The sequence below is a fragment of the Drepanopeziza brunnea genome (assembly GCF_022702325.1).
Source record: "Drepanopeziza brunnea f. sp. 'multigermtubi' strain 214-2 chromosome Unknown ctg13, whole genome shotgun sequence".
Taxonomy (NCBI): Eukaryota; Fungi; Ascomycota; class Leotiomycetes; order Helotiales; family Drepanopezizaceae; genus Drepanopeziza; species Drepanopeziza brunnea.
Window position 1 is genome coordinate 1,793,096 of NW_027094076.1, and position 24,846 is coordinate 1,817,941.

At 49.0% G+C, this 24,846-nt stretch overlaps 4 protein-coding genes across 4 annotated transcripts; 2 read left to right on the forward strand and 2 right to left on the reverse strand.

Annotated features, from left to right (window-relative positions):
* Window positions 1-5,395: 5,395 nt before the first annotated feature.
* L3040_007649 (uncharacterized protein) lies at window positions 5,396-7,827 on the reverse strand (the record flags this gene model as incomplete). Its single annotated transcript, XM_007291776.1, has 3 exons — window positions 5,396-6,873; window positions 6,942-6,999; window positions 7,063-7,827. 3 exons carry the CDS (start codon window positions 7,825-7,827, stop codon window positions 5,396-5,398), a joined length of 2,301 nt encoding a protein of 766 aa, XP_007291838.1.
* An 869-nt stretch (window positions 7,828-8,696) lies between these two features.
* L3040_007650 (uncharacterized protein) lies at window positions 8,697-13,852 on the reverse strand (the record flags this gene model as incomplete). The annotated part of the gene is made up of 6 exons (XM_066154937.1): window positions 8,697-9,918; window positions 9,964-10,176; window positions 10,225-11,285; window positions 11,381-11,721; window positions 12,037-12,382; window positions 12,566-13,852. 6 exons carry the CDS (start codon window positions 13,850-13,852, stop codon window positions 8,697-8,699), a joined length of 4,470 nt encoding a protein of 1,489 aa, XP_066010817.1.
* A 1,235-nt stretch (window positions 13,853-15,087) lies between these two features.
* On the forward strand, window positions 15,088-17,711 carry L3040_007651 (uncharacterized protein; the record flags this gene model as incomplete). The annotated part of the gene is made up of 3 exons (XM_007291774.1): window positions 15,088-16,245; window positions 16,296-16,870; window positions 16,925-17,711. 3 exons carry the CDS (start codon window positions 15,088-15,090, stop codon window positions 17,709-17,711), a joined length of 2,520 nt encoding a protein of 839 aa, XP_007291836.1.
* Window positions 17,712-21,997: 4,286 nt separating this feature from the next.
* On the forward strand, window positions 21,998-23,965 carry L3040_007652 (uncharacterized protein; the record flags this gene model as incomplete). Its single annotated transcript, XM_007291773.1, has 4 exons — window positions 21,998-22,684; window positions 22,794-22,860; window positions 22,907-22,959; window positions 23,009-23,965. 4 exons carry the CDS (start codon window positions 21,998-22,000, stop codon window positions 23,963-23,965), a joined length of 1,764 nt encoding a protein of 587 aa, XP_007291835.1.
* Between the last annotated feature and the right edge of the window lie 881 nt (window positions 23,966-24,846).

Genomic DNA, 24,846 nt, shown 5'->3' on the forward strand with positions numbered 1-24,846 from the left:
GTAGATCGATCGTGTTAGTTGGGTTTGCTGTATGTAGTAAGCGCGGCTCTACAGCTTTAAAGGTTGTATAAAAGTGACTTGGTTCGGAATCACTTTTCCGTAAGAATAAAGGAAAATCGGTAGTATAAGAAGCGACTTGGTACGGAATCGCTCTTCCGTTGTAGAAGGAGAGAGGTATCGTAATGAAAAGTATCTTCGCTATAAAGTATTCTTAGCTTCTTTGTGATTGATCACTTAATAGTAAATCAACCACTGATTAGTGTTAGATTGCTTCTAAGCGATTAAGAATATATATTCGTAAGGTCGTAACGGTCGTTAAAGTACTTGCAATTGCAAAACACTCGGTTGATAAGGTATTTGAATTCTGTCTGCTCCCTAAGGCTCAAGGGAGCTGATTCCTTTTATACGATTAAAAGGAATCACGTGCACTAGCTAGCTAATAGATTTACTTGTCAAGTTGGGGGTCCCTTGACTGCTGACATGCTAAGCGAGGCATGCCAAGTGGCCCGTGAACCATGGTTCACGGGTGAGCTTCCCCAACTACTACTACTACTACTACTACTAGCTAAGGTCGATATGGATATACCGACAATTCCACTTACAAAGCTGGTCACGTTCTAGACTTGACCTTTTCAAATATCCCGTTTGCTTAAACGATAATTCGCCCCGATCTCTATTCGAGCTTAAACTACGAGACTCAAGTCACGACTATCCTTAGCCGAAGAGTCGTTCTTTTAAAGCGCTTTTAATACCGAGTACCGGACTAAGACCTCGAGAAATTCGCTTCGCTTATAGCGCTAAGCGTAGACCAACTCTCCGACCCGTAGACGATACATTCTATCGAAGAACTCGATCAGCTTGCGATCAGCTTAACTACTGCTTTCAACTTTACTTTAAAAGTTGCGAAACAGCTCGCTCGAAAAGAGCTAACGGCTGCATTATAATAGACGGCAGACTGCTAGATAGCGTATAAAAAACACTTAGCAGCGCGCTTCGTAATATACGACGGAGAACCGACCTAAGAAACGCGAGACTAGCTCGCTATAATTAAAAAAGCTAAAAAGGCTTATTAGACTCACGTGATCGACGGAGTGAAATCGAACTAAGACTTGTATAAGATCATAAGCTAACACAAGCTTACTTCGAACTTAAAATCGCTCTTTTTAATAATCAACGATAAAGCTATCGAAGACATTAAAAAGAAAGCGGACGCGCTACGAAAAAGCATCTTTAAACGGTTTAGCGCCGCCGACGACTTCGACTACGATCTACTCGCTAGCTAAGAAAGCATTAGCCGGCTCTCTTAAGATACTACGGTGTTATTAAAAAAAGTGGAGTCTTACGTGATCGAAGTAATAAGCACTTTACTTAAAACGAACAAAATCATCGTACGACTGTTTAAAGCATGCTAGCAACACGTCTATCACTTCTTTTATAGCTTTTTTAATAAGTGCTTAGCTTTTTATTATTTCCCGGATACATAAAAGCTCGCTGAAGTCTCGATGATCTTTAAAGTAAAGAAAAAAGATAAGATTTCTATCCGCTCTTAGCGACCGATTGCTTTGCTTTCGTGCATTTTTAAAAGACTAGAGCGTATCGTTGCGAAAAGAATTGCGTAAACTGCTTTTATTAACGACGTTTTTAACTTACAATACGCAAAAGCCTTTCTACGGCGCTTTGCATTAAACCTCGCTTCGTACTTAACATACGACATCGAGTCCGCACTTGCAATTAAATATTAAGTCATTATAATTATTATAAACGTCTAAAGAGCTTTCGATGCGGTCTTGACCCGTCGCTTTTTTAAACGCATAACGGAGCAAAGCTAGCCGTACTCATTACTTAAGCTAATAGAATCTTTTCTTTTAAACCGCAAAGTTAAAGTCCGATTAAAAAAAGAAATCACGGATACTTACGACGTAGAATACGGCACTCCGCAAAGATTCCCGCTATTACCGGTGCTTTATATGCTTTACTTAGCTAAGCTACTTAACTAAGACCGGACATTGCGCTTCGAGTACGCTAACGATATCTGCTTGTATCGCGTCAATCGCACTTTCGACCGGAACATCGCTATACTTCGAAACGATATCAATTCTATTATTAAATGAAGTAACACTTACAAGATCGCTTTCGCTTCGAAAAAGATCGAGATGATGCACTTCTTTCGCAAGAAAAGCACGTATACTCTCTCTCTCGTAGTCGATATTATAACTATTCCGTGCATTATTACAGGTCCGAAAGACGAAGACACACTTGCGATACGATAGCTTAAAGTCTAGTTTAATCGCAAGCTAAAGTTCCGTCGACACGTCCGAAAACGGGCGGCTAAAGCTAAGAAAGTCGCTTAGCACATCCGCAGTCTCGCTAAGACAGTCTACGGTCCTTTTGCGGCTTTACTGCGCAAAGCAATTATTACTTGCGTGCTGCTTTCGGTGCTTTACGGTACGGAAGCGTAATACGTAAAGCGCTATCGCTTAATCTATAAGTCCGGAAAACTAAAAGTTGTTAGCGCTCGAGTCGAAGAGATAATTGACCTTATTAATAAGACGATAACCTTCGCGGCGCGCGAAGTACTCTCGATCTAAAAAACGACACTAACGGCAACGCTCTTTCGAAATGCCAAGCTTTTTTCCGGCACTGCGGCTTTAAAAGAAGCTAAAGCTAAGTTTGCAATAAGATTAAAAACGGTAGACGATAAGCACTTATTGATCAGCCGGATACCTTTACGGATCTAATAACGCGGTCGCGGCGCAAAGACTATTAAGATCCTCGAAACTAAGATCTAAAGACTAAGAACTCTCTTCTTAAACGTTCCCCGCTTTCGCTTCGTCCTTCCGCACTTTACATCAAAAAGCAGACGAGACCCGGCGGACGGTAAAACGAAAAAAGAAGCTGCTGCCGCATTCGAAGCATAATAGCAATAGCTCTTGCTAAAAAACATCACGATCTTTTTAAACGAGTTAAAACAATACGATTAAAGCAACCGACTAGTAAGCTACGAGTACGTAATCTATCGAAGACGACAAAAGACAAGCTACGAATACGGCTTTATTAACGATTGCTTTTACGTTTTTAACGTAAAAGCGATAAAAGCATAGAAAGGCTTCGAACGAGTAGTGCACGCTTATTTAACGGCGAGACGGATCTAGCTTTGCATCGATAGCATATCAATCATTTAATGTCTTCGCGGAAATGCTTTTTTATTATCGCAATAAGCGTTCTTAAACGTCTAAAAAGTGATAAAGACTCGAGACGTGCGAATACGATAGTCTTTAAAGCATATAAGCATTAAAAAAAACGAACGGGCGGATAAGCTTGCAGACTTAAAAGCAAAGAAACCGGACTAAGACACTAATCTAGTATCGCAACTTACGATTAGCGGCATCCGCACACTTTTCCGCGATATACAAGATAAAGCACGAAAAGCCTAATAGAGCGCAAGCTCTCTTAAGCTTTCACGCTCGTATCGGAAATAAAGCTTTCTATACTTAGTCAAGCCCTTTTCGGAGCTAGAACTCTTACGACATGTCTTACATAAGCTACTTGCGATCCGAACTACGCATAAAGACTTTACTTAATACTATACTAGGTTCTAGCACTACGACGCTAACTTAAGGTATGCTTGCGGCAAACGCAAGTCCTCTTTGCACATAGCCTTTTGCCGATTTACGCAACGACGCTTCTTTTCTTAGCTTCACAAGACCCGATCGCGGACCTTTTTAAGCACGATCTCGAAAGCTTACGACTTTTTTAAAGGTCTCTTCAACAATCCGGCCGATTTTCAAGCCTTCTTAACTACTACGGAGTTCTACTTTAAGCACTGCACCCGATAAAAGTGCTACTCTAGCTAACTGATATTACTTCGGTAAAGAGAACGGAGTACGCTCCGCTTTACTTAAGCTATAAAAGCTCGTCAGATCAACCGCGTCACGAGACTAAGACTTTAAGATAGCGTAATGCGCTTTCGAAGGAATTCTCTTTAACATTAGTATATTATATTAAGTTTTCTTTTAGAGTTTAAGCTTTCGTATTCACCTTTTCTTTTGTACTCGGCTAACCCCGGTCCGGCCTTGATTCCTATCGCTACGCGACGTAAACAGCTCGCTTTTAGCTAGCTATAGCAGTTTGTACATGCTTGACTCTCTCTTTTATAGTTTTCCTTTGATAAAAGGTTTCTTTTTATATGATCTATCTTATCTATAAGAGAAGGGCGCATGCGATAGTAACCTTCGCTACAACACTTTAAATTGCTTTTTAAAGCTTTCTTATATATAACTCTTTAGCTTAGCACGTCGCCGTACCCTATGGGAGGTCTCAGGGCGGCAAGCTTCGCCTGCTACCCGCCCGACGTAAATAAATACAACAACAACAACAACAACAACAACAATCAATTTCCTCCCGAATTCTTATAGGTATTTGCTACTATACGTCATCACTACCATTAATCGGTTTACCGTCGTCATGCAAAGGGTTATTGTCAGTTCAAATGCTGCTGCCACTGGTATTAGTATAGTATAACATCTTCGTCTGATTTCCCAGCAAGTAGTGATATTATCTTGGGGTGTGTCTTGTCCAATTCAGCTTGGTATTATGGATCTCCTATCTTCTCTGTCAGTCTTTCGTAGCCACCTTTTCAATCTTTTCAAACTCTTGGTCGCAATGCTTTTCGAAAGCAGAGTCGTAGCTTGATATATCTCGGTCATCGCAGTTCTATTTAAGGAAAATAATCTTAGACAACGTATCTGCCACTTTGTTCTTCTCACCTTCGATATACTTGATGATAATGTTTAGGGCTCTTAGCTTACTCGCTCAAGGAGCGTGTATTCCCTTTCAAATAGATCTCGATGAAAGGAAGTTGATCATAAGTGGGTAATTGTTATATCTCACGTTGTCTTCTCCATAGTGAAATATATGGTGGTATTTGCGGCAAGACTCAATCTTGAGGATGAGCTCTCTTTTGTGCTAACATGAAAACAGGACACAGAAATATTGACAACAGATCCAGATTGGCGAAAGTATAACATTTTTTCTTTTTTCAAAGCTGAACTTCTCGTTAAGCTTCCTCCTACGTTGGACGTACCCATCGAGGGCTTTATAGAACTCGCTTAGAGAGCAACCGGGAGGATGGATCATGTCTAAGTGACCACACCTTTTCAAGAGTCCATAATATAGCCTGTTATATTATGGGAATGCTGACCACACTGAACGAGACTAGCGATGAAGGACTACTTAGTGTACAACATTTCCATCCAAAACCGCGAACCAAAGACCAAAGACCAAAGCCGAGAGCTGTTATCAAATCTCGACATCCACCCAGAAAACCAGATCCATCAATGACCGAAATCCACCTTCATCATCCGCTTGCTCAACCTCAGCTTCCTCTCTAATCCCATTATCCTCCTACAGCTCTTACAAAATCTCCTCCGCTCTCTTCTTCTCCTCCCCGAATCCTGCGTAAGATCTCCTCCGCCCCCTTACCCAACGCCTTCTCAGCCTCCCTCACCACCACCATAACCTTCCACCAGCTCTCCTCCCCGCCAAGCCCACCCTGAACAGCTCTTCGCACCGTCCCCTCCCACCCCTTAATCTGGTCGTACAGCTCGAACACCCCCTCCTGGGAGCTCTTCTGCATCTCACCTACCTCCCCCTTGATGAACCGGACCCTCTCCACCGTCGACCTTGCCACAAGAGAAGTCATGAATTGGCAGTCCGTTTTCCTCCAGAGACCGAGAGGCGACCAAGCCTGAGAACACCGCGACGCGGGCCCGTCACCTTCGCGCCTCTTCAACGCTGCCAAACCCGCGTCAAGGCCTTCGAGTGCGTTCTGCAGCGTGCGTCGAGACGCAGGAATATGCGACGTCAGCCGTCCAACCTCGTCCAGGTATTTCGTGGCCGTGGTGTGGATCGCTTCTCGCGTCTCCCCCAGCGGCGTGCTACCCAGGAGTCTGGCGAGCGGAGTGAGGCTCGCCACAACCGACCACACGGATTTCAGAGCCAGGCCCTCGGTATCTGACGTGAATTTCCGGGTCAGATTGTGGAGTCCGCCGAGAACAGTGAAGGTGTGGGCGTTTGCCGCGTCGTAGAACTTCTTGGTCGTTCCGAGCTGTTTCCCGCATGTCTCCAGCGAGCTCTCGAAAGAAGGAGCCCACGATATCGAGTCTGGCTTTGACTGATAATCAGGCAGCGCAAAGCGGTTTGGCGAAACCCCTTTGCTTGTGAGAGAAAATAACCACGGTATCCAGGTGTTGATAAACCAATCGGCCGAAGCGAGAAGCACGAAGATCACCGCAATCGCGGCAACGAACCTCCCAACCGTCGAGAACACCCTGAAATACGGGATCGAGTCTTCAGCTGCCTCGATGACCCTCTTATATCCAGCAATCGGCGCCTCTTGATCATTGTTCCCCAATTGCTTCAGAACCCCATGGTGGTGCGCAAACCCATCAAACATCCTCCTCAACAAGATGCGCATCTGCCTCTCTGCTTCCCTCGTCTTTTCATCCGTCTTGGAGAAATCCTGGTCGTCGGTACCGGCCATCACCATCTTGCGATACCAGTCCATGATCTCTCGATGCATGTCCCGGATCTCGGACTGCGAGACGGCCGCCAAGCCTGCCATCTTGTCGTCGACGTACCGCTGGCATTCTACGTAGAGCTCTCCGAACTCCGCGTTGAGGTCCTCGGGTATCTCAGGGCCCGGGGTGTTGTCGGGCTTATCGTCGTCGATGGGGGACAGTGGGCTCGTGGCATTGCATCGCGCTTCGTCGAGATGGGCCATCACAAGATCGAAGCGCTCCCGCGAAGCTTGACTATCCATGATCAGAGAGTCGGGGAGCTTATCATTCTTATGGCCACGAGAGCTTTCGACCCCTAGGAATGGTTAGCCATTGCCATAAGGGAAGGACTCGGGGGAATGGACCCAGCCCGCTCACACTTACAATGAAGGTAGGTCTCCGCCGCGTTGATGATGATCCTGATAGCAATCGGACAACCGGACTACCATCATTAGCCCTAACTCCAAACCCATCACATAGATAATAGATGAATCATAGCACGTACCGACCGTGACAAGAGTCCCCCACCACCGAGCCGAGCTTCATCCGTCCCCCCAGGCGGAATGAGAATATTCTTCGGCTGAACCCCCTTCTTCCCACTGATCCTCTTCTCCTTATCCTCACCCCCAATATTATCCACCGACGTACCCTTTCCACTCTCAACACCCGCCTCACTCCACCCCCCAAACATCCCCATCCGCTCCTCCTCCCTCTTCTTCCCTAACTTCAGCGGAAGAACTTCCGCACTCTCCCTCCTCTCCTCTCCCGCCACCAGACTCTCATACGCCTTCGCAATGGAAATCTTGCGCCCTCCATCTGCATCCCGACTCTCGAGTTCCGCATTTGGGGAATGACATGGACCAAGACCAGCCCGCTCCCGCTTCCACGCCTCAAACCAGCTCAGAACCAGAGGAGGCGGCCTCTCCAGTCCACCCAGCTCCTCCTCCTCCTCATTACCCCCCTCAATCCCCATCCCACCCATCTCCTTCGAGCCCTTCAGGCCCTCAACAAGCAGAGGCTCGACTGCCGCAGATTTCTTCCTCTCCTCTCGACCAGTCGGGTCCTCCTCCACCGCCACTGAGCTGCCGACTCCGACTTCCCGGAGCGTGGCCTCGCCTTCAGGCACCTCCTCCCCGTCCTTGCCAGGACTGGCAACGCTCTCCGCGCCGTCAGCCCCCCCATCCCCGCCGCCAGCATCAAGCTTCTCCCAATTATCAACATCCGTCGCCCACTTCTCCTTCTTCTTAGCAGATCGATCTCTCTTTCCCATCTCGTCTACGAAAGAGCTTTCAGCCCTCCTCCTATCCTATCCAATCCTCCCAGCCTTTCGTCTTTCGTCTTTCGTCTCCCGTGAGTCCGAAACCAAAGATACTATACCATCCAATCAATCTCAAATCAAGCAGCATACGATCATGAGGTAAAGGTTAGGTCAGTGGCCTGCGAAAACAGAACAAAAGAAGAGGAAAGAGAAACACTTGTCCGAGGAATGCACACTAGCGCAAACCCCCTGCCTCCCTCAATTCCTTTGTGTGGTGAGACACGTCCCACTCCCGACTCCCGACCAGCCTCTCATACACCATACATACAGTACGATCCACGCATCGAATTTTCCCCCGTCATTGCAAAAGAATAGGGCAGGCAGAGAGAGACATTGACGGACGGCATGCGATGAAGAAATCAACCACCGATAAGAGATCGCGTTCATCCGTGATTTTAGCAAAACCCGAAGAAGAAAAAAAAAAAAAAATAAGGACCTCGGTGAGCCAAAGAAAGGAAACAAATGTCAATGGAAGCTTGAGGAAGGATGAACTAAGAGGAGACAGTAGCGCCGTTAATCAATACTCCGTAGAGACAGAGTGTGTGTGTGAAACCAAGCGAGAGAGGAAAGTAAACACGCCCAAAGCAGAGGGCACCCAGCAAGCGAAGTCCCCCTTGAAATTTCATATCAACAACCAGAAAATAGTATACTGCGGACCAGAAAAAAGATAAGGTCGAAGGAGTGAGGGGGTTTTTTCCATTAAAAAAAAAACCAGATATACAAAAAAGGGTATACTCGCCACTTTGCTCGCTCGCTCGCGTGCTCCATCATCAAATCAAGATAACGATCCCACCCTTCGAGAACCACCCCATCTCGTCACACTAAACTTCCCTCGAATTCCCCTTCCCCACAAACTTCTCCCACCGACTCGGTTTTCCAAGCTGTCTTTGCTGCAACTGTGCCTCACCATCCCACTCGCTACCACTCTCACTGCTCCCTCTCTCCATGCTACTCCCCCGACTCCTGCTCTCACCCCTCACAGCAGGCAACGGCTCCTCATGCCACAGTCTCGGCACCAGTAGTCTATACGGCATCGTAATACCCGCCGGATCTTTTGGATTAACTTCCATATTCAAACAGACGTCCAGTCCCCCTTCAATGTTCACAGCCCTCGTCAAGTGCGGCGCCTTCTTCATCTGCTTGGCGGACACCCCCGACGGTGTCCGATGGAACTTCATCCTCTCCAATCCTTGCTTCGCATCACTACCCGCCACAGAAGTAGGCGCATTAGAAACTGGATGGGTTGGTACGCGTGCAGTAGGGGCTGGCATAGATGGGAAATATCCCTCGTCGTCGTTGGAGTTGCGACCACCGCTACCACCGCGGAGACCGGAACGATGGGCCTGGGGCTCGTAGTAATACGAGTCTTCCTCGTCGCTGGAGGCACCGTACCCGTTTATACCGCCGGAATCGGGTTTCTTACGCTTACTGTCGCGGCGGAAGAGGTTACCTGGGATGAAGTCTTTGCGGGACAGAGAGAGGGTCCTGGTAAGTACGCTTGGTGGCCGCCCGGAATCCGTAGATGCCCGACGGGAGGTTGAGTTACGTCGGGCGAAGAAGCCTGGGTTGGAGATTGGTGGTGCAGTGGTCTGTCGTTTGCCGACAATACCTGCACGGGACGGGGGTTTTGTGGCGTCGGGACGGTAGCTTGGGCCTCGAGCCGATGTTGATAGTCTGCGAAGAAGGCCATCTCTAGGGGGTGGTGAAGGTGGACCATCTGACTGTGGGGTTGGGGGAGGTGTGAGTTCGGGATCGTAGAGGCGGATCGAACACCAGTTCCTCCGGTTGAGTAGACGCTTATTATTTCGTGGCTTGCCATTTACATCGTGTGTGAAGATGGGAATCATGTCCTCATCAGTCTCTGCATCCAGATGATGCACTTTATTCCGCTTGTTGAGGAGATCGGCAAGGGTGTCCGGCGGAGGCGAGTTAGCGATTGCTGAAGATATGACATTAGGCATGTAGCGAAAATCCTTGTCTTTAGGAATCCCAAGTTGGGGATTCGAGTAAAACTGTCCGATAGCGCCAAGATGCACATCGCCCCTGTGAAGTCAGTACCATAAGCGCGAGTCGAAGAATGTGACATACCCAAGCAGAGTGACACGCACGGACTTGATGGCGGCCAAGTCCTGAAGCTCTTGAATAAACCATTTTCGCTCTTCTTTGTGATGCTTCGCCGTCCAATGATCGTCAAGGTCGTCAAGGATCTCAACTCCTCCATCCATGTGGTTGAGAAGCTTCTTCCCCAAGACACCAGCTCTGCTCAGAGCTTTGACTGGTTCCATAAGTCTGGATGTTAAACTACTCATATGAGCAAAAGACTTCCAAGTATCACACAGAAGAACTCACATGTTTTCCAACCAAACCAATCTCGGGTAAGCAACGGGGACGCCAACCAACACAATCAAATGTTTAGTTTCGCCCTTGATGATTTCCTTCTCAAGTCTGTCGAAGATCTTATGGTACGTCTCGGCACTCACGATCTCATCGTACATCCTCTCAGTGCGGCAATCGAGACCAAGGAACGCGATCTCGCGACCGAGAGTGGTGAAAATACTCCTACTTAGCTCTTTGATGTACGGCCCAGGCTGCGTCCCCAAAATCCAACTAGGCTCAGTCTCCTCTCCCTCATCAATGCTACTCTGATGCTGGAATAGCATATAATACTTGAAAGCCACAGATCCAAGCCCAGAAAAGATCGGACAGCACATGTAGCTGTTAGGATAGGACCCAAATCCATCAATGATATCGTGGTCGTCATAGATGTTGATCATCGGTATCTGAGAGACAGCTACACCAAATAAGCCCTGGGAAAACCACATGCTGTATCGATTGAGGTAGAAAAGTTCCAATTCACGCTGGAGTTCAGGCGTGAAGGGTAGTTTCTCCTTGTGGTGTCGGTCCTTGAGATCCAGCCACTGTTTGAAGATCACTGTCTCTTCCATGACACGATCATTATATATTTGATCGCCGCCACCGAGCATAACATGGAACGGCTGAGTTTGATGCGTATTCAACACATCCCTCCACATTGGATCAGGGCCACAGAATAGATTAGGGTCAACGTCGTGGCTAAATCCATTGCAGCTGGAGAACATAATGTTCATCGCCTTTCCGCGAGCAGGGACCCAAAAGCCAGTCGCAGGTCCTCGATTGATGCGATAAGCGATACGCTGTTGCTTTTCTCGGAGCTCAATCTCGATATTGAATCTCCAGAAAGTCATGCCATGCTCGGCATGCAGTCGAAACCCTCGGACTTCTTTGTATTTCCCAGCCTTTTCGCCATCGTAGTGTGATTTTTTGCATGCGGGATTCCGGTCTGCGGTGCCGTCGAGGGGACTTCTGGACATCTCAAAGAGCCCATCGTCAGACTCTTCTCTGGAAAGGTCCTTTACTTCTGGCAGATGATCCTAGGTAGAGGAATTAGCAGCTAACCGACTTGGCTGTCCACAAAGCCACCAAAAGGATTTGGACAACGATAAAAGCTGGGCTCCTCAATACTTACAATGGGCCGAATGTAAAGTGTCCTGCCATCCCTTCCAAGCTTGGGAAGCCCAGCAAGCGGATCTACATATTCTGGAGCAAGGTCATCGATTCGACCATCGAATTGTGCAGGCGGAGGCGGCAACAGATCAACCGGCTGCAGAAAGAGTCTTAGCGTCGGAGCAAGTTCGTACGAAGAGTGTTGATCTTGCGAGACGATCATGATGGATCCTCTCCAGATCTCACGGTCAGCCATGACCTTATTTGGGTTCGAACGACTCTTGACCTTGTCATTGCGTAAGCCACAATAACGTAGCATTGGTCCGCTCTTGAGGAACAAAGGCGGTTTGAATCTTGTAGGAGCTATATCAGGACGAACGCGGACAGTCCGCACCTCACAGGTTAGCAAATGAGGCTTAATAAGAGAGGAGGTAGGAGATTCTTGAGATAGATTTTGGTCAGGACTTAGGAAGGTTGGAGATCTCGGCGCAAACAACTCTTCGTCTGCAGATTCTGCCTTCTCTTCCCGCACAACATGTCTCCTGACCCAGGTCCTCTTGTGGTAACCATCAAATTGCTGAGTGCGTAGATTGACTGCATTCTCTCGAGCCGCCCGCTCGGAAACGCATCCTTCGCACTCTCCAGGAAAAGAAGGTTGGTATTGAAGTTCTTGCATACCGTTATCGTCATATTCTCCGTCATACGCTTCTGCTTTTCGTTGCTTAACACTGCTGCGTCGTCGGGTGCCAGCATTTCCAGCCTCCCACCATGCTCTGTCCTTCTCTTCCTCAGTCTGTTCCTTGGCACCGAGGTCCAATAATGTTCCAGACAAGAGAGCAACTCCGCCCTTTTTCCACTCGTCGAAATGTCTAGATGGAACGTAGACACCCTGCCCGGGGATGTTCTCGTGTTTTTGGTGAAAAACCTTTGATAGGCGATGGTGGTAATCAGTGGAATGGGCTATGGCTGGGGCAGGGGCAGGGCCGGTTGCCGTTGGTGGAACATCGTATTGACCACCGTTGACCTTACACTGAGTTAGTAGTGAAACGGCGACTGAACGATTTCGCAGCATCGCAGCGACATGGGTTTAGACAGAGGCATCTGCATTCTTCGAAATCATGATATGCTCCAGGTTCAGAGAGATGCCGCCAGCAGCAACTGGGCCAAGATATCGGGAGCGAGGTTGCTTGGGAAAAACACGACTCACCACTACTCGCTTCGCACGAATGTCATCTCCAGCAGGTACAGTCCTCACGGGCGGATTAGAAGAACCCGTCAATCGCTCGAGCTTGCTCAGCGTTCCGTTCCGTACTGGCTTGCCCGTCTTCTCGAACGAGTCAAAATCAAGCAGGTTAATTTCATTATCCTGCGCCGGATTTTGTGCAGCGTCCCGAGGTAGCACGGGAAGTTCTTTATCTATAATGCTCTGCGAATGGTTTCTAGCAGGCCTCCCGGTCGCAGGCTGCTGACGGCTATCGAAGGATTGCTTTCGAGTTGCAGCAATTGTAGGATATTGTTCTTCGGCCTCCAATCTCTGGTCAACCCACAGGTCTCCGGGTGGCTTCTTTCTGAGTTTATTGCTTCCACTCCGGCTTACACCAGTATCACCGGCCGCCGCTGCAGCTGCTGCCGCAGGGAGATGGGTCGGATCGCGAGTAGATGTCCTTATCTCAACCGTACCACTGCGTTGTAGCTGATCTTTCTGCTTGGTCCTCAATTTTCGAGCCAATTCAGGTTGAGATATCGGCTCGGGTGCCTTTGCGACGGGTCGATTCCGGAAGCGAACCGAGTTCTGAATCGGCCTCTCACCACCACGACTAGCTTTCGATTCCCTCGCTAGAACTTCTGCTTCCTCAACCCGAGCTCTTTTCTCCTCCTTGGTGATGCTGTCAAGCGTCAGCTCTAGCCTCTGCAGAGGAGACCGATCTGGTGCCCACTCTCTGCGCCGTAGCTCTTCCGCTTCAGATAGCGAGCTTTTTCGTGGTTGCGAGATGGATCCCTTTCTCCGGCTTCCACTAAACGGGACAGCTCCTTTTCCGTTGTTTGGTTCTCGCCTGTTTGCGTTTGCGCCCTCCTCAATGCCGTAGTTCTCGGGGCGACTCCCTACGGGCCCCTCTGATCTCCTCTTTGACCTGGACCGCCCTAGTGCTTGAGATCCTCCAGCGTTGCTATATGGTTGCTTGTAGCTGAGGGGCGGAGCTCGAGGAACTTCCGGAGCGGCCGGCGGAGGTGCTGACGATGGGTCTTCGTACTGCTCCCGGCTCTGCCTCCGCCTTCTCTTCTCTAAGTAATCCCCATTGTATGCGGCATCCGATGTACCAGGCTGGAAGGAAGAAGGGCGAGGAGCCAGTCCGTCGCCACGGAACTCCGAAGCTATTGGGGACGCGAAAGGACTTTGAGTCGATATTGTAGGCGCATCAGTTTGCGTCGAGTACCGGTTCTGTCTCGGATTCGGTTGGGATGGATGATCACTGGTCCAACGATCGCCTGCCATGTTGGTATCACACGAGAGGTTGTTGTTTGCTCTTGAAGCCTGCTCTTCTTCTCGTCTAGTTATGCGCCCTCGAGTGATATTTGGGGGAGGAAGCTGCCCCCAATACGGTGCTGACATCTTTATCGGATAGAGTGAGCGGGCGTCGCAATATTATTCTGAAGCCGAGATACTTTTTCGAGCTGTAGAGGGCGTTATTAGGAACTATCCATTGGTTCCGAAAGACGGCAGTTGTGTCTGGACAGCTCACAGGGCGTTCTTCGTCAACGATCAAAGCTCAAGAATACGAACGGTGGGCTATGGCAGACAAGAGACAATAGACAATAGCGATATCCAGTTTCGCAGCCGCATAATTAGCTGAGAACAGACACGGGTAGCAACATGTCAATAGTGAACCGAGGACGCAGAAGGACGTGCAAAATTGGATAGAGAAGAATAGATTTTCGTTATGAGGAGGTTGGGAGAGCGACAGAACAAGAGAGAAGGTTGGAGGTTGGTGGAGGAGATAGGTATCCTTGTCAATCAAGGTCGTAATAATAAGTAAGATAGATACCTAGATAGATAGATGATATACCTAGCGCTTAAATGATGCGTGAGTGAGTAGGTGCCATATGGAGGGAGAGAGTCGAGCAAAACTGGTGCCACGTATTTCGAGCCCTTCTACACGTTGTCTTTGATTTGTGACTTTTCGACTTTTCGACTTTTCGATACGGACGGATTTCCAAGTCAGGTCCAGCTGTGGCGCTCCACAAGTGTGGCTCGAGCATCAGCAGTAGTTGACTGTTGGAATGTTGGAATATCGGTCGGTAAGGGTTTTGAGTTCTTTCAAAGCCCGATCTGCCAGGGATGACAATGCCGTGCCATGAGCTTATGTGTCTTTAGAACAGCATACCTCCGTACGAATACGCTACATACAGTCCTGTAACTACGAACTTTCCACCAGACGGCGCTCACTCTCTTTACAATCAATCCGCAATCCATTCACCTTGCCGCCCCCCTCCACCACCCCCCCAAAAGATTATGTGCGCCGATTCACAATAGTCTCCCAAATCGAAACCCTTCCCTCTCCTCGAACAGCCGTAGGTCGCTTCCACCAGCGACTAGCCACAAGGGCACAAGGGACACGATATTGAAACAACTGACGAATCATCAATGCGCAAAGCTTGCCTTTCTTAACCCTCGATCCCCTCTTTCGAGAACCATTCCCATTTTACTTTCTGCGTACATCTGCCTCCAAAATGAGAATATCCGCATCCACCCTGGGCCTTCTCGGCCTGGGTTACCTCGCATCAGCCTCGAATCTACAGCCTCGGGACTACAACGCGCAGGACTACTATGTCCTCCACCTCGATCCTACGATCCGTCCAACAGAGATAGCTGTCAAATTGGGCTTAACGCATGAAGGCCAACTGGGACAACTGGAGGACCATCATATCTTTTCTAGCCACAAGCAGGACGAGGACGTGGTACGCACAGCTTTGGAGTTACGGCGGAAGAAGCGGTCCATGGGCCAGCCCGATATCCTAGATGGAGTGCGGTTGTCACAGAAGCAGAAGACGAAGCCGCGGATGGAGAAACGAGGGATAATACCCCCTCGGCCGGCCGGATACCCTGCGCCCTTTTCAGGGCGTCATGAACCCCCCGTGGATGCAGCAGTGGCGAAGCAGCAAGAAGTCATGAAGGCGTTAGATATCCAGGATCCCATCTTCCACGAGCAGTGGCATCTTTACAACCCGGTCCAGCTCGGGCATGATGTCAACGTGACGGATGTGTGGTTGCAAGGCATTACTGGCCATAATGCAACAGTGGCGATCGTGGACGATGGGTTGGATATGTACAGTGACGATCTGAAAGATAACTACTTTGCTGAAGGATCCTACGATTTCAACGACAACACCGTCGAACCCAAGCCACGACTATCAGACGACAGACATGGGACACGCTGTGCAGGAGAGGTCTCGGCAGTCAAGAACAACGTCTGCGGAGTTGGAGTTGCATGGGACTCGAAGGTTGCTGGAATCAGAATTCTTTCGAAGCTGATTACTGATGCCGACGAGGCAGTGGCAATGAACTACGCGTTCCAAAAGAACCATATCTACTCTTGTTCTTGGGGACCCCCGGACGATGGAAGATCTATGGATGCGCCCGGGATACTCATCAAGAGAGCGATGCTTAATGCGGTTCAAAAGGGCCGGGGAGGCCTCGGATCCATCTACGTTTTTGCCTCGGGAAATGGCGCCGCGAATGAGGACAACTGCAACTTTGACGGATATACCAACAGTATCTACAGTATAACTATTGGAGCTGTCGATCGAAAGGGGAACCACCCATACTACTCTGAAAAGTGCTCAGCTCAGTTGGTTGTAACATACAGCAGTGGAAGTGGAGACGCTATTGTAAGTCAAACAACCTTGCAAGAGCTAGACCACACTGACACACTCTGAAGCACGGAACTGATGTCGGGGCGAACCAATGCTACAATGGTCACGGTGGTACTTCCGCTGCTGCTCCCCTCGCAGCCGGCATATTTGCCCTCGTGTTGCAAATTCGTCCAGATCTGACATGGAGAGATTTACAATGGCTGGTCATGATGACTGCCCTGCCCTTCAACTTGGAACATCAAGGGTGGCAAAATACGACCATCGGGCGAAAATTCAGTCATACTTTTGGGTATGGGAAGATAGATTCCTGGGCAACTATTGAGGCCGCCAAGACATGGAAGAACGTTAAGCCACAAGCTTGGTTTTACTCGCCTTGGATCCATGTCAATCAGGATATACCGCAAGGAGATGAGGGGTTGGCTGTATCGTTTGAAGTTACACCGCAGATGCTCCAGGATGCAAATCTCGAGCGTGTTGAGCATGTCACGGTTACCATGAATGTCAATCACACTAGAAGAGGTGATCTTAGTGTCGACCTTGTTAGTCCTGATACCATCACCAGTCATCTTTCAGCCACGCGTCGTTTGGATTCTGCAGCGGAAGGCTATAATGATTGGACTTTCATGTCCGTGGTTCACTGGTATGATCATTCTGAAAGTATCTCTGGTTTTGGATTCCTGCTAACACTAGCTAGGGGGGAGTCTGGTGTTGGAAAGTGGACCATTATTCTTAAGGATACCATCGTAAACGAGCACAGCGGGAAATTCATCGACTGGCACCTCAAGCTCTGGGGTGAGTGTATTGACGCCTCCAAGGCAGCCCATCTACCAATGCCGAACGACGAGGATGACGACGACCATGCCGAAGTAATCGCCACCACCACCATCGCCGGCACGACCACCACCATACCGCCCGTCTCCATCCCCACCACCCCTCTCGTGCCAAACCCATCCGACCACCCCGACCGCCCCACCAAACCCACCAGCAGTGCCGGCGAAACGACCCCTACATCGTCGCCCACGCCTTCCGCATCGGTTACTCCTCCGTCCGGCTGGCTTCCACCATTCTTCCCCACTTTCGGCGTCTCCTCCAAGACCCAAGTCTGGATTTACGGTGCAGCAGCACTCATCGTTCTGTTCTGCTCTGGCCTCGGTATCTACATGTATATGGCGCGCCGCCAGCGTCTACGTAACAATCCCCGCGACGAGTGGGAATTCGACCTCCTGGAAGAAGATGAAGCGGACGGCCTCAGCGGCGCTGGCAAGATGGGCAAGAAAGGCGGGAAGAGACGAGCAGGCGAGCTCTACGATGCGTTCGCGGCGGGCAGCGAGGACGAGAGTGAGGGCGAGTATGCGGATGGCGTGGAAGGTGGGGATGAGCGGGAGAAGAAGCTGTACGAGGAGAGCGATGACGAGGGGAGACACGTTATTGGATCTGACGATGAGGATGATGAGGATGAGAGCAGTAACGAGAAATCCTGAAGCCCTGGGGAGCGGCTGTCACAAAAGTAGAGAGAGAGAAAGGATGTTTTGCTTAGGATGAATGGACTGGGAGGGAAAGAAAGAAAGAAAAGCAAGCCAGTTTGGTTTTCCATTTAGCTTAGCTTACCCGGTTGGATGATGATCGAACCCGATTATGGCTTTGGCGTTTTGGGTTCTGGTTAGGCGCGTAGTGAGTGTTGGGTTTGCGTGGAAGAAAGAAGTCATTTTAACCTCAATTTTTTAGTTTTCTTGGCCAGTCGTACGTACAGTACCGGTACACCAAATGCGCGTCCCTCGCTGGCGTCTTTGGGTTCTTGGTGTGTACCGTACTTGTACAGTTAGTATGTGTTTCCGAGCTTATTCTTGCTATTATTAATTAATTATGCAAGTACATATTTATTTGAATGATGATTGAATCGTTTTTGGGGGGAGGGGGTGGGGGGTTTAATTTGTTCGTTCTTTTTATCTTTTTCGTTTGCAGATTGATTGATTGATTGATTGATGGGATGGGATGATGAGCCCTTTGAGAGGAGCCAAAAATTCAAAGTTGATGGTTCGCAAATTCGTACGTACGTAGTACCTGGAGGAGAGTGATAGTGATAAGAAGGCCAATTTTTGGTTTTAGTTTGCGAATCTAAGTCGAACGGAGTGTTTGGTGGGAGCGTGTACAGAAATACGTACGGAGGAGTATGGCAATTGTTCTCAAGGTCGTGTCGGTCTGATATTTGTTGTAAGGATGGGCTAATCGATCTGAGCAATACGAGTGGGGAGATGGGATATACAGCTGGCAACGCTTGGAATTCTGGCAGCGAAGAAGAAGAAAGGAAGAAAGAAAAGCGGTTAGATCGCGACAGGTTGCGTATATGTCCCACTGCTAGGCTCGCAGAGTTCACACTCTGTATTGGTGATTCTCAGGGGTGATGAAAAGGTAAAAGCGGTATTGCGGAGAAAGGTACTGATTAGGAGGGCGCCTTGCTCCGTGAATAGAAGAGGTCCTCCACTTCTCCAGAAAGATTGCCTTTTTTTTCTGATCTTCGAAATTCATAGTATACATTCGAGCTCCTGCGTATGATTTTGGTCAGAGTCAGAGGTATCCATGGATCTAAGGATTGCCTACATTAAGATTAACCTCCCTGGCACGATTGCGCGATATTAGGAATATCGAATCGATAAAGAGCTGGGGAAGTTAGGGGGCGGACGAATCGGGAGAAGGGAGAAAAAGTATAAGAAGGTGCGAAGAGTTCAATCGTCGATAGGATCCTCTAGGAGAGAAAAGGATCTCCGGATTTTCCAAACACAGGGTTTCCACTGGCATGAACTGATTGATCTCTGGGCTCGCTGGCACTGCTGCTTCGCGTGGTCGAAATTTCATGTCCAACTGACCAATACCTTTGACAATTTAGATGATCAAGTGGCTTTCATTCAACAATCACGTACTCGCTGGAAGTTAATGCCGAAATTGATAACGGGATCTTATACGACAGTGGATTTTCAAGCGGGCGATAAAGAGGCGGAAGTAGGGAACAGATAAAAATGCAGAGCCTCGAAACGGTGACGCGCATCCGAGGAAGAAGCTTGTTTGAAGTTTCCACATGCCAAGTTTGAGGATACAAAATTAAAGACGGCTGCATTTCCGCCCATGACCAAGGCCAGCTCTTGCGCCTTCCGCGGAGATTGTCGAAGTATCGCTTCTCACGATGGCTACTCCGAATCGATCTGGGCTTCCCTTTTTGTAAGCAAGCCGGCCTCGTGGGTTTTGAATTGAGAATGATGGGGAAAGTCCTTGATGTGTCATCCAGTGATTGATGGAGTATTTATAATCCTTTTTATTTGAGAGGGTTTGAATAATGCTCTGGACTATGAGATAAATATTGCAAGCGGGTGCTCTGTGTCTACTTTCCCTTTCAAAAGTGGATATCATGCCCGAAATCAGACCAGGCAGCGTTTCTTCTTACCTTCTAGAATAACAATCTTCCCGACGTGTTATAATGGATGACATGTTTTGCGGGATAGTGACCAGATTGCTGTCGAGCTACAACATGTTTTGGCTACAACTAACAATACATTATAAATGTGTTCTCCTTGTCTCATTCCTAGGAGCGCGCTCATATTCTTAAACCAGATTCTTTCGATTCTTGATGAAATTTCTCGATTGTTTATTATTCCTACCCTTAGCATCGTAGCATCACAGCATCGAAACCACTTCCCTGGAATCGGGGTGGAAATGATTCGATTTCATCATTGGCTGATATACATAACCTGATTGCAAAGACTGAGAGGAAGATATATGAAGGGGTGATTTTCACAGAGTTCATGCTGAGAAACATCGGGTGGACGAGTGGTACATTTGCGTGGGGTCAAGGTGGAAGAATTCGGAATTGAACTTTCAACTGGCTGGAGAAAGAAGATTTGTGTTAAGAGCTGCGCAGTAGAAACCCAGTTACAGTGCCTCTGGGAAAGTACTCCTTCGGCAGATTAAGCCATACACAAATGTGAGGTGGGGAAGAGCAAAGTAAACAAGTCACCGCTAAGCAAGTTCTTCGGGCCTTCGGCTAATTAGCTGCCCACCACACTTTTGTGTTTTTTTTTTATTGATGTTGTAATTAAGCCGCGCCGGCGTTAACATTGATCCATCTATTCAGAGACACTCAAGGCGATTTGGCGGAGTGGTTAACGCGGTAGACTAGAAATCTACTTCCTTCGGGAGCGTAGGTTCAAATCCTGCAGTCGTCGTTTAAGTATTCTTTTTGTCTTTTGATCTCCGTATATTACCCATCTACTTTGACGGCGTAAGCTAGGGCTCTTGCGCAGTTTTTTGTTCGTGATCCAACCAGAATGGATGGATTTTACCTATTTGTTAATGCGAAGAGCCTCCCCGCCCTCTTTTTTTAAAAAAAAAAATTATGTTGAGTCATTTTTAACATCATTACTCAATAAGTGTAAGAGATAGACCGAGTGCACACGTGATTATCAAAACGAGAGTGGAATCGGTCTGAGCCGAGGTGAAACTTCATGTTTACATCTTCACAATCCTGCGAGTCGACTGCTTTCAATATAAGTGCAGTCCATCAGTCATAAAAATATTATCTGAAAGCAAGCCATACATACGCTCGTGACAATAAGGCCAGCGCCTGAGGAGGACTAGAAGATCAAGAGATGAAAACTATGGGCCATTGCGAGAAGATTTATATAGTCCTCGTAACGAAGATACTGTATGGCTTGGGAGAGCTTGGAGGTTGTACAACTCCTCAGCTCAGCTCAGCTCTATCTCACAGCGGCGCGGAGTCCGGCCACTCCGATAGTACCCTGAGGTCTTTACTAAACCACCACATTGACAAATCAACCACTCCAAAATGCCTCTGCTGGCGGGTCGTGATGGAGACTTCGCCCAGTGGAACTGAGCCGACGATCTGTCTGGTTTCACGAAATGACGACGATGATACCTTGAAAGCGTTTTGATAGAATATCCGAGCTTCTGCTAATAGTTCTTTGCGTCTGAGATTATTCATAACACTTGCTAATGCCTGGACCCTCTTGTTCCATGGCCATGACTACCGGTACCTATGATCAAACATACAATGGGCTCCTCTGGTCACGTGTATATTTCCAAATACTTTGGTACAGTAGGGGTTCACTGAATCTCGGCTAGCCGACCGAAACTTCCCAACGACATCTTCCTCTTGGAATCAACGGCTCATAGCACAACCCCACGGGGGAATATCTTCGGATGTTTCTTCGACTCGACTTGAGAGAGAAGACCGAGATGGTTAACTCTACGTCACTTGGCTCAAAGCCTGCATCAGAGGTGTTTCAATGTCTCCCAACGTCAGAAAGCGCCGCATGTGGACCACCACGCGGCAGAGTGAGATCTGAGCGAGTCGCATCATGGATGTCCGATCTCAATTCGCCGATCCCTTAAGCCTATTAGGCGTCGCGTAACTGTACGGGCGTCCGTCTCTTAGGCAGTCTGCTACAAGGGACTTTGACTGGTGGTGAGACCCGACCACTTTGCTGTCCAGTCCTCAGCTCCTCAGGTCCTCACATCTTTCCCCTTTGTTACTCGTCAACATTTTCCGCGGGACGGCCATATCGACCGAGTTCGTTGAATTTTTCCTTTCTTTCTTTATCACTTAGTTTTCGTCTTTTCTCTTCTTCCATTCGTTGCGCGGAGTTCACGGGTTTCCAAAAGCTCGATTTCCTCCTGTCTTGGGAGACAAGAGATATCGATATTACCAGAGCCGCTTGCGCGACATCATGCCGTTTGTCATCCAACCGTAATTAATATAATGTCTACTATGACTATGTCCGACGAATCTGACAATGGACCGGGCTCATCACCACATGTTCAATCGGCAGGTCCAGCAATTATTCAATTACTCCCACCTGAAGCGATAGGAAACATTGTAGCGAGGACGAACGAGATTATCTCAGAGCATCGAAGATGGCTTGCAAATCTGCCCCCTCGTGACACCCCGACAAGGTCGATCAGTCATCCTCCATCAAGTCTGGTGACACCACCGCCAACCCTCAGCAGAAGAGTCGCAGGGCCTTCTTCTCTCCCAAACCCGCTGGCTCTCCTGCCTGAATGCAGCTCCCTCGTCACATCAGCCTCCAGTGCTGGGTTTGCAGCTGGCGCCTTGAGTGTATCTAATCAATTATCGGCATCTCTTGCGAACGCGTCCGCTACAGCCGCGGCTTCAATTGCTTCACTCCAAGCGGCTCTCACGGCCGCCAACAATGCCTTGAATAGTGCCAGACAATCTGCTCAGCAAGCCCTCGGCTCGGCCTCCCAGTCAGTACAACAGGCTTTGCAGAGCGCTTCAATACAGTCCCAGGCCGCTCTAGAGGCTAAGAATAGTCTTACTGCTGGGATTGCTTCAGCGCAGACCAGTGCAAACCAGGCTATTGCTGCAGTCCAGTCGAGCGCCAGCGCCAATGTGTTGTCTGCGAACAACGCGCTCACTTCGGTCCAGGTCAGTCCACCATGCCCTGGTTGTATGTTTGTCAAGCAGAAATCATGAACTTGCAATTTTGTACCGACTCCGAGCTCCCAGAACTACATTTTACTGAATTATCATCTAGGCAAGCGCTAGCCAGGCGATTGCGAGCGCGAATGCGAGCGCGAATGCTGTGGCTAGTGATGCAAGAGGTTTGTCCACTTTCATGGTTTCAGCGCAACTTCTGACACTCTCAAGCAACGGCCACGAATGCAATAGCCCAGGCTGAAGCTACAATTTCAGCTATAGCTGTGAGTCTCTCCTCATCCCGGAATCGAATAGCGAAACTGACCCCAACAGTCCCAAGCGAGCGCTACAATAGCAGCGTCCCGCATCTCAGCTATGAACAGTACAACATTCGTCCTCGTCGTAACCTTTGCCATCCTTGGCTCGTCGCTCATCTCAGTGCTCTCATTCTATCTGATAATCCGGTACCGGCGTTTGCGCAGGCTGAGAAAGCAAGACGAGCTCAAATCCTCTATCCGGCGAAAAGGGCCCGGGAGCGATGTCTCTTCCATCGGGCCTTCTCTATCTGATTTCCCGTTTCCGGCAAACAGAACACAGTGGAGTCGAGTCCAAAGCGAGCGGAATAGTAGGAACAGATCTATGGTGAGGGAGCGAGAAAGAGAGCGCGGGGAAAGCTACTGGCCGAGGAACAATGACCGTGTCAGTGCAGCGGATAGAGAAAGACAGACCTGGATGCGAGGCGCCGACAACATCCGCGCAAGTCGATCCATGGATTTACCCGTTCCTGTCGGACCCAGGAAGACCTGGGCTGTCGGCCAGGCCCCCCAAACCCTCGAGCGAGCGAGCGCCTTCCCAACCACAAGCCTCGATAAGAACAACTCTAGCAACTCCCCGGGCCGCCAAACCTGGAGCCCAGACGAAGACCGGGAAGATGTGCTCCAGTCACGATCCGCGACCCTCGTCACCACCCCCGGCTTTTCAAACGGTATGTCTAGAGATGGGCCGAGGACGGGTGGTGGAACGAGCGATGGCTCGGTAATGGTGCGTAAGAACGCCCTGACTTACGACTCTGAATACCCAGACCGCCCACCGAAGTTTACAACGTGGCTGGAGGAGAGATTTAGGCGGGTGAGTCCGTTACCTACGATGAAGGTGGTACAGACGCAGAAGCCGGAGGTGCGAGAGAAGGTAGGGACGAGGCAGAGTATGCTACTCTTTGGAAGGGGAGCTGGGGCTGGGCCTGGGGGTAGGGGAGATAGCGATGGGAGCAGGATTGGGGCGGCGTTTTAATGTGTGCTCTATGTACGTATGACGAGGGTGATCTGTACAATGTGTTGTATATCCTCCGGTTTATTTCTTGGCTTGTCAGAAGTCTCGATATCCGATGTAAATTGCTTCAATACATCTCACGATGTCCTTTCTTTCAAGGTTCACAACGGGTAAAGACTGAAGAAGGAAAGGCTCTTTCGTCACTGGCTTTACATTGGCGTCCCATCCACGTGCTGGCTCGACAGGGACGAATATGCTTAATGTCGTGACTTGTCATCTTAATCATCCGGGCGGACTCAACCTCGAACTTGACTTTGATGACCTCTACAACACCTCGACATCTCACATAAATCTACATATCGAATTCATAGCGGCGCCCACCTGCTCGTCCAAATGGGCGTCTGAGGAGCCGCACGTCCACCCACCAATGGACCACCAGCGCAGAAGCGCAAGATTTCGAGGTCGGCCGCCTCCTGGCTATTCCGCCGCTTCTGTAAGCTCACTTGAACCAGGTCCAGCTTTTCGATCCCCATCAAGGTTCATCGTGAGTACTCGGCGCTCCAGCGCGACACGTTTGGCGACCACTGTTGCCGTGGAGGCACACACCAGAAAACACCACTGACTACCTACCTAATCTGGCAATCAAGCTCGGCGGCAGCAAGAAAGAGAGAGGAATTCTACGTATCAGAGGATCTCATTTGCGCCGAGTCGCAATTTGTCGAAGCCGCTTGCAACTAGTGTTGGGAGTCGTGCCGGAGCAACATGGTTGATTATACTTGGCTGAAGATGATGATTCGATTTGTGCTGTATTCTCGGCGTGCTTGGTTTCTGGGGAGGTCGAGTACGAATACAGTTTTGACATGTTGGAAGCTTCTTGAGAAGACGCGACGTAGCGCAGAGAA